General features: G+C 41.2%; 1 protein-coding gene across 1 annotated transcript; it reads left to right on the plus strand.

The window, feature by feature from the left end:
* The first annotated feature begins 82 nt into the window (after positions 1-82).
* LOC118508441 (protein asunder) lies at positions 83-12,972 on the plus strand. Its single transcript, XM_036048232.1, has 2 exons — positions 83-2,352; positions 2,423-12,972. The coding sequence occupies exon 1, from the start codon at positions 160-162 to the stop codon at positions 2,293-2,295; it is 2,136 nt and encodes a 711-aa protein (XP_035904125.1). The 5' UTR covers positions 83-159; the 3' UTR covers positions 2,296-2,352; positions 2,423-12,972.
* Positions 12,973-12,996: the final 24 nt, after the last annotated feature.

Below are 12,996 nucleotides of genomic sequence, written 5' to 3' on the forward strand. Positions count from 1 at the left end.
TTACCCGGTTTTGTTTATGTTTGTGGCCCTTCGTTGTGACATATGACCACGGCTTCATGTGCATCCCAAAGTGACAGATAGAACGTAAACAAACACAAAACCCAATTCGCTGCCGGTTGTTCAATTTCACTAAAATTCACCTTCCTTTAGGTTGTCGCGATGAACGAAATCAACCACAAAACCGTATTTGTGCTCGACCACACGCCCTACTTCGGAATATCATGCGAAAGTCCAATCGATTGCGATTTTATCAAGAGTAAGGTGCCGGTGCCTCCGATCAGCAAGAGCCTGTGGACGTGTGCGGTAGAGGCTTCCGTCGAGTATTGCCGCATAGCGTACGATCTGTTTCCCGTCGGAAAGTTGATACGGTTCGTGGTGAGTGACACGGCGGCCCACATCGTGAACACATGGAACACGGGCACCCAAACGCTGACGCACATACTGAACGCGATGACGATGGTTGGCGTGCCTCCGCGCCAAACGCAAGCCTCGGACTATTCGGTGATACATGGTTTGCGGGCGGCTATCGAAGCACTGGCAGAACCGACCGAATTTCAGAAGGAACAAATACTTGCCCACTCGAAGAGCGACAGCTTTAAGCTCGTAAATCGCGGCCGGGTGATTTGCATTACCTCGGCCCGGGATGACGCCAGTATGAAGAGCTTGGAGGACATTTTCCGGACGGTGCTGGTGCAGCAAAATACGATAGCCGGGCACAAGGATTACATCAGCATTGACCAGTGCCACCTGGTAATCATCAACCTGTACCCGGCCAACATGGAATCGATGGTTTCGAACCGCGCGCTCATCGACATTTCGCCCATACTGATGTCGGAGATACACTCGAACAAGGCGAACAGCATATCGAACAAGCTGACCAACCTGATCCTGCCACACTTTGATCTAGCAAGCACAACGGTTACCGGGATACCGATGAAGGAGGAGCAAAATGCCAGCTCCAGCGCTAACTACGATGTGGAGATTTTTCACGGTCGTACGGCTCACTCGGTGTTTCTCGGGACGGAGCTGGTTCTTCCGCACAGCTTGAAGGAAGGTTCGGACTACGAAACGGTCACACTGAAGTGGTGCACTCCGCGCAGCTGTGGCTCCTCGGAAATGCAACCCTGTCTGGCGCAGTGCCGTGTCACACCGGTCGATGTTACGTCGCGGCCAAGCTCATGCCTGATCAACTTCCTGCTCAGCGGCCGTTCGGTGCTGCTCGAGATGCCGAAAAAATCGGGTGGAAAAATTACGAGCCATCTGCTGTCGGCGCACGGAGGAGAGATTTTTATCCACTCGCTCAATACCGCCCGCAGCTGTTTGGAGGATCCACCCTCCATATCGGAAGGTGGTGGCGGACGGGTGACGGACTATCGTATAAAAGATTTCGGCATGCTAATGCAACAACACCGCCTCATCCCACTGAAACCAATGCCCGAGCGGCAACCGGACGAGAGTTTGCTGAAGATGCGCACAAAGCTGTCACGCAACTCGCGCTACTGGCCACTAACCCTCGGACGTACGGTGCTGTACAACATACGCCACTTTGTGGAACCGATACTGCTGCTGACCCAAAAACCGGAACTGTCGGAAGACGAGAAAATGATGTGCCTCAAATCGATCTACAATCTGTCGCAGCTGGAGGAACGCCAGGAAACGATAGCCATGCCCAACATGGGTCATCGCTTGAAGGGCAACAAAAAGGAAGAACAGTACCGGTTGCTCTGGTCGGAGCTGGAAACGGTGGTGAACTATAATGGTACGTCCCCCAACCATAAGGCCATCGTAAGCTGCATTCGCGAGTGTCGGCGGATGTACCCGAACGTGGACGGTAGCGACGCGCATGACAAATCGCAGGGTAGCGAAGGAAGTATGTCCGATGCGCACCGTGCCAGTGTGATTCGAGCCACAACCGATTCACCCATGTCTCCGCCACATTCGATGAGTAGCAACGGTGGTGGTGGTGGTGCCAGTAGCACAAGCGGCAGTGCTGTCGTACCAGCGGATCCTTCCTCTTCCTCGGCAGCCGTCACGCTGGGAGCGAGCAGTACAGCCGGCATTGTTGGGTTACTTGGAGCACGGACGGGCGTGGCTAGCAGCACCAAGAAAAGCTTCGGTTCGGGCGGACGATCGCTGTTCGACGTGTTGGCCACTACGGAGCGGACCATCAGCCAGAAGCGTATCGATTTCAGTGGAAGGCTTTGTACGCCCACGGGACAGGTCGCAAAACTGTATTCTCACATTGGATCGAAAGATGCGGAAAGTGCACCAGGCAGACCGGCGGATGTAAAGTAAGGCCGGGAGGTGAAACACAACCTACTTCTCACGATCGTGCATACTTTGGCGGTTTCTGTAAGTAAACGTACAATTGCAAATAAAGTTTTATTAAAAGTTAAGCATACCTGAAACTTCTGAATTACAGATCGTTTTACTGAACTTCTGTCAGCGTTAATCGACAGTTAAACAATTGAAATTTGGTTTCTGCATCAAATGTTTCAGCTCTTTTTGGGCCTTTGGGAGCAGTTGCTAGAAAAGGTCATTAGATAGAAGTCTGTTAAAAAAGCATTGGTCAATGCTCAATTCGGTTGAGGGTGATTTCGATTGACAACGCCATCTGAGTTGGCGACTATCCGTCCCAGGATACTCTGTTCTCCACCGTAGAGACGAATCAGATTCAGTCGTACTGATCGGTCAAGATCAAATTGAACTTTAACTTGAGTCAAATTGTAAAGCTGCATATATCAAAATCCAGGGTCCATGATCCCAGGGTCAGTATATCCTCCTCTGTGGCACTGCAATCTCGAGAGTTCTTGGGCAGCCATTGTGAGATAAAAGTGCCCAGGGATCCGAGCACCAGGATATCTTAGCCCTTGCTGTGTGTCATCACTGTTTACGAAGGCCAAATCATTCACACCCACATGGGACAGAAAGAAAGACGTGTTTTGAAGCATAAAAAATAGTACTTTTTTATTTTTCAGTTTTTCTTACCGTTTTTCTTTGATCAGTAAAAAATAGTTAAAAAATTAAACTACCTTGATAGGAATACAAAAATTTGCTCTACCTCCGTGTTTCTTTTTCTCCTCCCTTCATCATCCCTTATGTGTTTGCTTACAAGGGCTTCCTTCTCCAAAACATTTTCCAACCATTTTGCTGCCCACTCTACCACGGTAAGATGGCACACAGTTCTCTGTGCTTAGGTTTTTTTTAATAACTTTTCGAACCGTTGTTTCGTTATGTACCGTGTCGCATTCGCAGCAGAGTGGCGCAGTAAGGGATGCGATCTGATCTTCACTTGTTTATGGTTGAAATGGGTATTGAATATCGCTCCACTCGCGCTCATCATCATGCTTGCGGGTTCAAAACGCAGTAACAATTTCACACTCGACAGCGAGGGATGTTGGAGTCGGAGTTGATTTGGTTTTGCCATGCTCCTCACTCGTCTTCACACGTGCCTATTGTACACCGCATTTTCCAGGTGGTTTCGGGTTTTCCTCATGTGCTTTCACACACACACACACACGCACATCCCTTCCATTGCACTGTTTTAATGTTTTCTGCTTTCATTTACTGTTGCTCTTGTTTCGGTTTTCTTCTTCCGGGGTCGCTTTCCTCCACCCCATTATTTGCCATTATTTGCTCGACACGCAGCACGACATTTGTTACCTTATTTTGTCTTGTCTTCCGGTTTTCTTTTGTTTGTGTGTTTTTTTTTTGTTGTCTTTAATTTATTTTCACTAGAACCTACACTCTAAACTGTAAAAAAAGGGTCATCAAACTATGGGCGTCTACATTTTTTGGTCTATATAGACGGATGTAATAAAAAACAGCTAGAACAGTAATAAACCTCTAAATATTTTTTTTTGCTTTGTTTGGTTTTTTCACTTCCCACTCTTCCACACTTCTCCCTTACATGTATAATGTGTGTGTGTTTGTATTTTCGCGTATTTTTCTTGTGTTTTGTGTCTGTGAGTGTCTGTTTCTTTTTAAATGTTCAAACGGTTTTTGGGGTTTTTTTTTATTCCGTTTGATTTTGCTTGTTTTTTACTCTCTGCTGCTGCTGCATTCTCATTCAGTGTTATTATTATTATTTTTCTTTTGTTTCATAATAATTATTATTTCATAGTCATTTGTTTAATTAATTACTATTTATTGGCTAATAAATTTGCTTCGTTCTTTCTTTTTTTTTTCTTCTGTAGTCCAATGTGTGTGTGTGTGTGTTTGTTTTGTATGTTTTGAGTTGTCGGGGGTTTATTCGTACTATTTTATATGCAATGTAAACTTAATTTAGTTCATTAACCTTTTGCCTCTTTCGCATTATTTGTTTTTGTTTTACCACGTTTTCGCAGTTTTTCGCAGACAAAATCAAATGGGTTTGAACTTAAACTGGAAGAAAGCGCGGTTGGACGAACTGCGGTTCTGTGGTAACAGCGCTTGTCACAAGCCTAAAAACTGTTAACCAAACCGGGACTGGTAGAAAACGTTCACTGCACGTGATAATACTTAATCCCTTTCATTAGAAAGAAATATAAAGTGTTTGAGAAAAAAGAAACAACAATTCTTACTAGCAAAACACTTCCAAAAACTAAAGTGAAAAAAGAAAAACGCTTTCGCTACCTTCGCTATAACACGAGCAATAGATAACAACAACAACAGAACAACACGTAATCTTAGTTAAAAAGGATTGCATTTGCTACGATTTGCGTTTGAGAGTTCGATTTCCTTCTGCTCAAGCTGTATCCGTGTGTGTGTGTGGTTGTGTTTGTTTTCTCTGTATTACTTTCATGTTTTCCTTAATATCGTCCTTGCTTTTCCTTGCTTTTTAAACTATTAAACTCTCGCGACATTTATCTGCTTCCGATACATATATGCTTGCAAAACGACGTTCAACTTCTTATCATGTTACCGCGTAAAACACACACACACACACATTGCCAAAAACATTGCTTCTCGCTGGCTTTCTTTTGCACGGCTTTTTTTTATCAAAACAACGCAATTGCAAATGGCCGATTTTTATAGAAAAAAAAACTTCTCTAAAGTAATGCCAAAAATCAATACAAATTTTATCCACACGCAGGGCGCAAATGTGTGTGTGTACGGGAGGGAGGAGCGAGCATTGGAATTTTGACCATTTTTTTGGTTTCGGGGGGTTTTTTTTTTAATTTTATCTACTTTTGTTGTAGCATTTTAAGCAGTTCGCTTTTGCGGTGCTTTATGGGAGGGATTATAAAGGGGAGAAGGATTCGAAGGGCAGCGGCCCGGGAAGGACTTTCGTGGACTATGCTCGTATTGCTCCGTCGTTTCCTTTCATTGGTGTGTGTGTGTGTGCGTCTGTTGGGAAAATTTGGTTGTTTCGTCGCTTTTGTTTCTGTGTTCACCCACCACACGCTCTCGTATGTGTGTTGTTGTTTCTTTTAATCTCACTTTGATCCACCAGGTTTAAGGTTTTGTATTTTTTGAATGATTTAATTTTTGTTAAAAAACGTCAGCTACAAGTATAAAAAACATTTCTCATCATGAGTCTAAAGTTTTACACAATTCTCCGTATTTTTTTGTTTTGTTTTGCTTTTTTTGCTTGTTTCACGCTAACCCGCGGCAAACCCACACGCTGGCAGGCCGCCCGGATGACGAATGACACACGCACGCCATTTTCTCGGGCGTACTACCCGCGCCACGTGGCTACGGCCCGGTTTAGGGGATGCATTTCTCTGTGTGGGTGTTGCTCCTATTTTACTCCCCCTCCCAACTGGTCGTCTAAGGTGGTTTTTGCACTTTTATCGTTAATTTTGACAGTTATTAGAAACGTTCATGTGTTGCGTGTTTCGCCGCTGTGTTATTAATTTTTTTCCCCGCTTTTTCTTCCATATTAGTGTTTGCATCAAACGGTTTGTAGTCGTCGTTTTTCATTGTTTTTTTTGTTGCTAAACTGCTACGCGAAGAAATGATCTTTCTCCCTTTCCTCGCTTTATAAAGTGTTGGCGGGCGAATGCACGCGCGCGCGAGAGAGACATTCCCATCCCGGTTTTGCTACACGTTTATGTAGTTGGTTTAGTTTTAAGTATTATAATATTTCGTGAAAAAATGCTCTAAAATTAGAATCCAAAATCTACTCAAAAGATTTATGTTCGCTTTCGCTTTCGCTTTCCATTATTGAACCCACCGTCCATCCGTTTGCTCCGGCGCAACAGTATGGTGGTGCGCTTGTGGCTATGTGTATTAAGAGTATAGAGTTTATGCATTGGGGTTTAATTTTCCATACTTTTGGAGAAGTGTTTTTCCGCTTTAATTTTTTTTACGTTTGCCAAATTTTCCCTCCCAGCTGCCGTACTGCCGATCGTTCCGGTTCATGCCAGGCCAAGACATAAACCGATATTCGGTGCTCGGTTTGGGGTTTTTGTTTTCGTTTTCAATTGGTTGGAGATTATTATAGAGGATGCGTTAAATTCTTTTTTTTTTTGCATTAAATTTTACCCTTCTTGGTAATGCGTTTGAGCCTTCTATCTTCGCTATCCACAACTTATATTTTGCTTTCACTAATTTTCTTCTTTGATGGAACGTTTCTTCCCTCTGCGTGCGTGTGTGTGTTTTCTTTTGCTTCTTAGCATAAAACACATTGCAATCGACCCGTTATTCCTTATGTTAAATCTTTGTTTTTTTATTATTAACGCTTTTGTTTCATTGCTTTTCTTTGTCGGTTTCCTCTGTTCCAGTTTCGCTTATCGAAGCTGTTCGAACTTACTTTTTTTTTTGGTGACATTAAACACTGCTGAAGAAGTTTTTCTTTTCTTTGTAACGGAAAATATTTGCTTCTTTTATATTTTAACGGTTTTTTCGGAACCACACTGGCGATCCTGGCGGTTTGGTTTGAATTGCGTAAGAAATAGGGATTAGTGTTAAACATGCATTCACTGTAACTGTGTTTCTGTGGTTGGATACTATGGGGAGGGGTTTTTTTGCTTCAACTCGTCGTCAGAATTTTCCTATTAATATTGTATTTTTTCAATTTGCTTTTGTTTGACTGCCACACACCTTCACATTTGGTTTTTGCACAAGCTGTTTTATAGGGGCAAACAGTGAACGGTAGCAATATTGACTCATTACTTTCCTTCGCCTTTGCCCAAAGCTTTTTTTTTTGTTAGATCGAGTAACTGTCATGCATTTTTCCCAACTGCGCTCATGTCTGTATTCTGATGATGGTTTCCTGGTTTAGCTGCCAAATACAAGATATGAGTGGGTGGGGCGCAATGAATGTGGGCGTACGGTTGGGTAAGCTGGGTATCATCATAACTATTGCTCACGAACTGGTCTGGCGAAACTTAGTCCTGACTGTCGTTTCCTTCCTGAATGAACTGCAGATATTCTCTTACTCTCTCTATTTACTGTCACCCACTCGGTATGATACATACATCCACCCGCTGCTAGTTCGATCATGAGCCTGTGCACTATTACTGCAACGCATTCCGGGCGGGTTCATAGTGCCCGGCTGGGCTGTGTGCCGTTTCGGGAGTCGAAACGGTCGATAAAGTGTTTGGTTTGCTTTTAACTAGGTAACGTTTATGTTTCGATTAGTACAAAAAATAGAGAAACGATAGCAACACTCAAAACAATCACTTCCTATGACGTCACTGCCCATCCGTTTACTTCATTCTCTTGGCCGGTTGCAACCTCTTGTTCCGCATGTGTGGGTCTGTACTGCATTTTATTTGTTTGTTTTCCCTCTTTAAAAAGATTAATTATCGTCCTGGTTCAAACTGTGCAATAAATTCACAATAACAGAAACAAAACGAACTTCTAATCCACAAACCAAAACAACTGAGATGAGGTGGTGCATTAGGCGGTTAAAAGTAATTCAAAATTTAATAACAAAAATGAAATTTAAAAAAACTATATATAACAACAACAAACAACAAATAGCGAAATAACAAGAAAAGTCTATAAATGTAGCAATGAGAAACAGATAAGACAGAGAATACTTTCTTCAAAAGCAATTTCTGAAACGGTGTCGACTAGTTCGTTGTCAGGGAAAGCGTGTTCAGCGTGTGTAGAATACGTTTGCTAAAATGTCCTGACAAACTACCCAATTCTTGGCCTTTTTTCCTTCATCACGATAGCGCACACAATTTAATACACCTTATCAATAAATTTAATTATGATCGCAAAATGTGGGTCAACTAATTACGGTTCCTTTAGCGGTATTGATAATTGCTTACAGTTCTCTACTCAGTAACCGGCAAGAAAAAGGTACGAGATTGTGTAATATACGCCCAACCCGCCTCCCCACAATCGTTAGTAGTAGTAGTAATGTGAAGTAGTACAAAAATATATATTTATTTGCTCTCTCAGTGCGCCGAGCCGAGAGATCGTGCAGGGTTCGACACGTGTACGACGACGGCAAACGGGATTTTTTGTTTCGCTGATGAATTATGTTGCGAAATAACGCGCATCGAATCTTGCTGATCGGGCTGTTGATATATAACTGGCATTCGAGTCTCTCTAGCGCTTGTATCGTTTTGCTTCTTTTGTTACTCGAGACTTCAGGTACAAACACTTCGTGTCGTAAGACTGGTTCTTCATTTCAACCTTTGCATGTGACGATTGGATTTTTCTTTTGGTTTTTAAAGGATAGGAAATCGCTTCCATGCATGTACCCATCTAACTATACAGAACGTGCTCGCGCGTTCGCATTCGTCTTTCGCTTTCGGTTCTGATATATTTGCGTTCTTTATAATGCGGAGCGAAGAACACAACGAGCTTGACTAGATTTACCCAAGTTTGTTGAAAACCTAAGCAACAATTAACGAATTCTCTTCTATAGCGAGCAAGAACGAGAAAGCCGTTCCGTTTTTTAAAAAAAAGCTACATTTTACAAAAATACGAAAAAGCTTGAACAGAGTCAAAATGTCAACAAACACTTACATTCAAATCAATACTGCATCAGTGAATACTATCGTACACAAAACAAAAACCCTCCATGAGATACAAGCTACATTTACATTTTTCTTCTTTTTATCGACTAGGTTTAACGTGTTTGTTAGAGTAGGGGGGAGATGAATGAAGTATCGTTTTGATCAATTCAAGTTGAAAAAAAGTAATTTAAAAAAAAACAACAACAACATTTAAATCGCAACAATCGATAGTATTATTGCAGGCTACTTTTGCAGGGTTTTCCGGTGGTGGTAAAATATTTGCTTTACTTTTGTCTCCTCTTCATTTTTGCTGTACATTACTATCGTTCCAGTTGACAAATTTAATTATGATCTTGAGCATAAGCACATATCGCCGGCCATATTCTCAACACGACGAAATGAAATTTTCAGATTTTAGCTAATTTGTACTAACAGTACTGATTTGTGTTCGACTATCTCTCTGTGATAATAGAGCCATGCGTGATCGAAAGTAGTGGAAAACAATTGCTCCCATTTGCATCGCATTTAGTAGTTAGGTCTGCTACATAAACTGCAAGAAAACAAGGCTACACTCCCAGATGATCTCGATGGATCGTGCTGCTCTTTTCTTATCCCCCGGCACAACATCAGCGTCAAAAGTTTTGTGTTGTTGAAATTGTTGAATTTAACTATTCACGACCACATGTTAGGAAAGCTACATCACGGAACTAAACCATTTGTTTATCGAGTAGACTGTCTACTAATTCACTAAGAAGAATTTGCTAGAAACCTCGTTGAATTTTGTGTGTGTGTGTGTGTGTGACTGACTGTTGTCGGTTTTGCATCCCTGCTCTCCAGGCCCGGCTAGTTGGCCCAGATATTGAGAAACTGGGTGCACAAAAATATAACACTTTGTCTTACGTGCCCCGCTTCACTCAAAGAAGTATCGCACGCATTTTCACCAGACGTTTGGGGAGATTTTTGATTTACCCGTAGGAAAACGGTATTCAAAATGTACACCCGTACACCTGTACGTTCTATTGGGATAGAAAAATATACTAACTGCAGCCATGCGGTACGTTACGATGAGGCGCGATAGGATTAGGGTTAGGGTGATTTAGTGAATCATTTTCTTTACGCCTGTCGTCACTTCGGTCACCTTGTTAGGTTAGTATAGAAATTCTACCATTTCGTATTATTGTTAAAACGGGAGCTTCCGACGATAACGTTGATAATTCTACGGTAGAGTTTATCATAAGCATTATTTGATGTATGTGTAAGTGCTTCGCATTCCACGGTTTTGCATTTCATGGAAGAAGTATGTTGAATCTTTCCGAGTCATGCGTATGCGTTTGTATCAACTCAAAACTAATCAGAGAACCTGTTACAAAAATACACCGAAACCGAAAATCGAGCTTTAACCAAGATGAACCAAACTCAGTGGCTTTCTTCACTTGCGGAGACGAGATGCTGCCCCTCTGACCTTAATTATGTTTCTTTACCACCGGCGCTTACGGTGCCTTTTTAAGATTTCATCCTAAGCATTACGAGAAAACTACGTTTTATTTCGTTAAAATTTGTAACGGTTGCTGGTTGTTTTTTCTTAGAATAAAATTTTTCCTTTCAAACAATGTATATTTATTGTATTTTCTCGCTGAAGTAATCGATAATATTAAGCCGCTTTACTACACTTCCCTTTGCAGTTAGTGGTTTTTTTTTCGTTTCAATAATTATGTTTAAAAAAAAAACAAACAAATTCGGTACCCATTTTTACCGATGCAATTTAAATCGTCATGTACAACAATCGAAAAAAAAATACCGAAAATAGTCAACAACTTAGCTTGGAAACGAATAATGTATCGGTTCAAACGTACGTAAAATGTACGCATCTCTGGTTGTTAGCTTGATGTAACTGCTACCTGCTACAGATTTTCCTATATGGCTTTTGCGCTACTTAAACCGTAATCAAAAATATGCGTAACAAAAAATACGTGTGAAGAAAATTGGAACATTATTTAACGTAGCTTGTCTTCTCCGCACTTACAAATCTGCTGTTTTTTTCTTCTTAAGTCATTCGCTAGCTAATAAGTCCTATAGTTATAGTTCGCTAAGATTTGTTTTGCTTCTGATAAACGTAGATTTGCTTACGTTTTGCCTGCATTGCACCGCAGGTTTGTCTTTTTTCCACTTTTGTTAAATATAAAATTGTATTAATACATCTAGTACACGCTTTCCTCAATCAGGGGGTTGTGTGTTTTCAAGTCTGTTTCAAGTAGATTTTGCTTACTATTCACACTCATGCTGTGCCTTGCTTTTTTTTGCTTGTTCTACCCATCCAACGGATGGTTAAATTGAGTAAGTCCAAAACAAAAAGCACAAACATTTACAATTTTGTTTTTTTATTTGGCTTTTACACGCTCCTCCATCTCATCATATTGTTTCAGTGGTTAGCGCGATCATACGTGTGTGTGTGTTTTATTTATGTTGCAAATTCCTTGCTTGATCACAAGGAATAATACCAGCATGCGATCCGACACCAAGTTACCGAGCGTCTTGCACAAACAACTATAAAGCTGCGGGTGGCCTACTCCCGGCCAAACCATTCCCGCTGGCCATGATATACCGTTTTTTGTTTGTTTGTTTTTTTGGTTAGCGTATTTGGGTTTTTAATGGTTTAAAGTTTTATAAAAAACGTCTTTTACATGTGCTTAGTCATAGTCAAAAGCCGGCGGAGCAAAACATCGGTTTCTGCCTTGATATAGCCTACCTTCAGGCGCAAATATCGTTGCTGGAGAAGTAGCAGTATGTCGTTACACGGTGCGATCGTCTAAATTGCAATAATGTGTTTCTATATTACAGTAAACCGATCCGGTTTAGTTTTGTGTACTGGTTTATCAACGCGTTCAACTTAATGATCGTCCGGTAAAGTAAGCAGACGCTAACACACACTACCTACTGGCCTGCTGGCCTGCTACACTTGCCGGCTGCATCGTGATGAGCTGTTCCGAACGGAAGAGGATGCTAATTTAATTTACATTTTGCTACTATATTTCTAAAAAAAATCTGTCTATCAAAAAGGAAAGTTCGCTAAATTGCTATATAAAATATGTTGATATGGTCAATATCATATACAAATCGGTTGGATAATTTTGAAGTAACGTTTTAAGCCATGTGTGTTTAAAAGTAAGAGGGAAGAAAATTTATAACTCCTCACAAAACACACGATCACATACTTTGTACAGTAAAATATAGGGTGTCTTTTGTGTACCGTTTTTGTGTATGTGTGTTTGCATATTGCTAAAAAGACTTTTGTTTTGTTTTTCGTTTCTATCTACGCTAATCTGGGTCCGTTTGATGACTGATTTGGAGAACGTAATCTTTAAAATGGCTCTTTTCGCCACTATTTTCCATCCTATATCTACACCAGTCTAAATGGTATGCTGCTGCTGCTGTTGCTGCTGTAAGCGCACGCTATATACGTTTTACATGTTTGTAAATGACCTAAATATATAATTCATATGCTTTACCTAGTTCAGATCGTTCGGTTTACCGAGTTGTTATGCATCACTTTCGGTAATCATTTTTCTCCTGCTCTGCACTATACTTTTGCAAGCACGTCATACGAAACAAATCGAAAGTGTGTTGTGCATATGTATTATACACTTGTTGCATGCCTGTTTCATCCAGTCGCAACTGTGTACAGCAGTGGTAAGAATGGTTCCGAGAATCACGAACGAGCACTTTAAAAAAGTAGCGATTTTACACAGGATCATTCAGCTGCCAACATGATCAAACGTTTGTTTCGTAAGTACAACAAGATGAGTGTAACCAAAAATTAACCAAAAACCCAGCTACAAAAAGCCTTCCCAATAAATCACTTGCTGCTGAAACAATTCAGTGATATGACACCGCTTTTTTTGTTTGGATGATTCATAAAACTCTGTCCCCTACTTCAAATTTGTCTGATCAACGTCTTTTTAAGTGATTTGCTACTGCTTCTAACCGTAATAAAGTTATTTCTTCATCATATCATACATCGTGACGTTCCGCTGGTTTGATTGCTATTTAAAATTGTCCGATGCTTATAAATATAAAACAAAAATTGAAATAAAAA

Source organism: Anopheles stephensi, chromosome 2, assembly GCF_013141755.1.
Source record: "Anopheles stephensi strain Indian chromosome 2, UCI_ANSTEP_V1.0, whole genome shotgun sequence".
Lineage (NCBI taxonomy): Eukaryota > Metazoa > Arthropoda > Insecta > Diptera > Culicidae > Anopheles > Anopheles stephensi.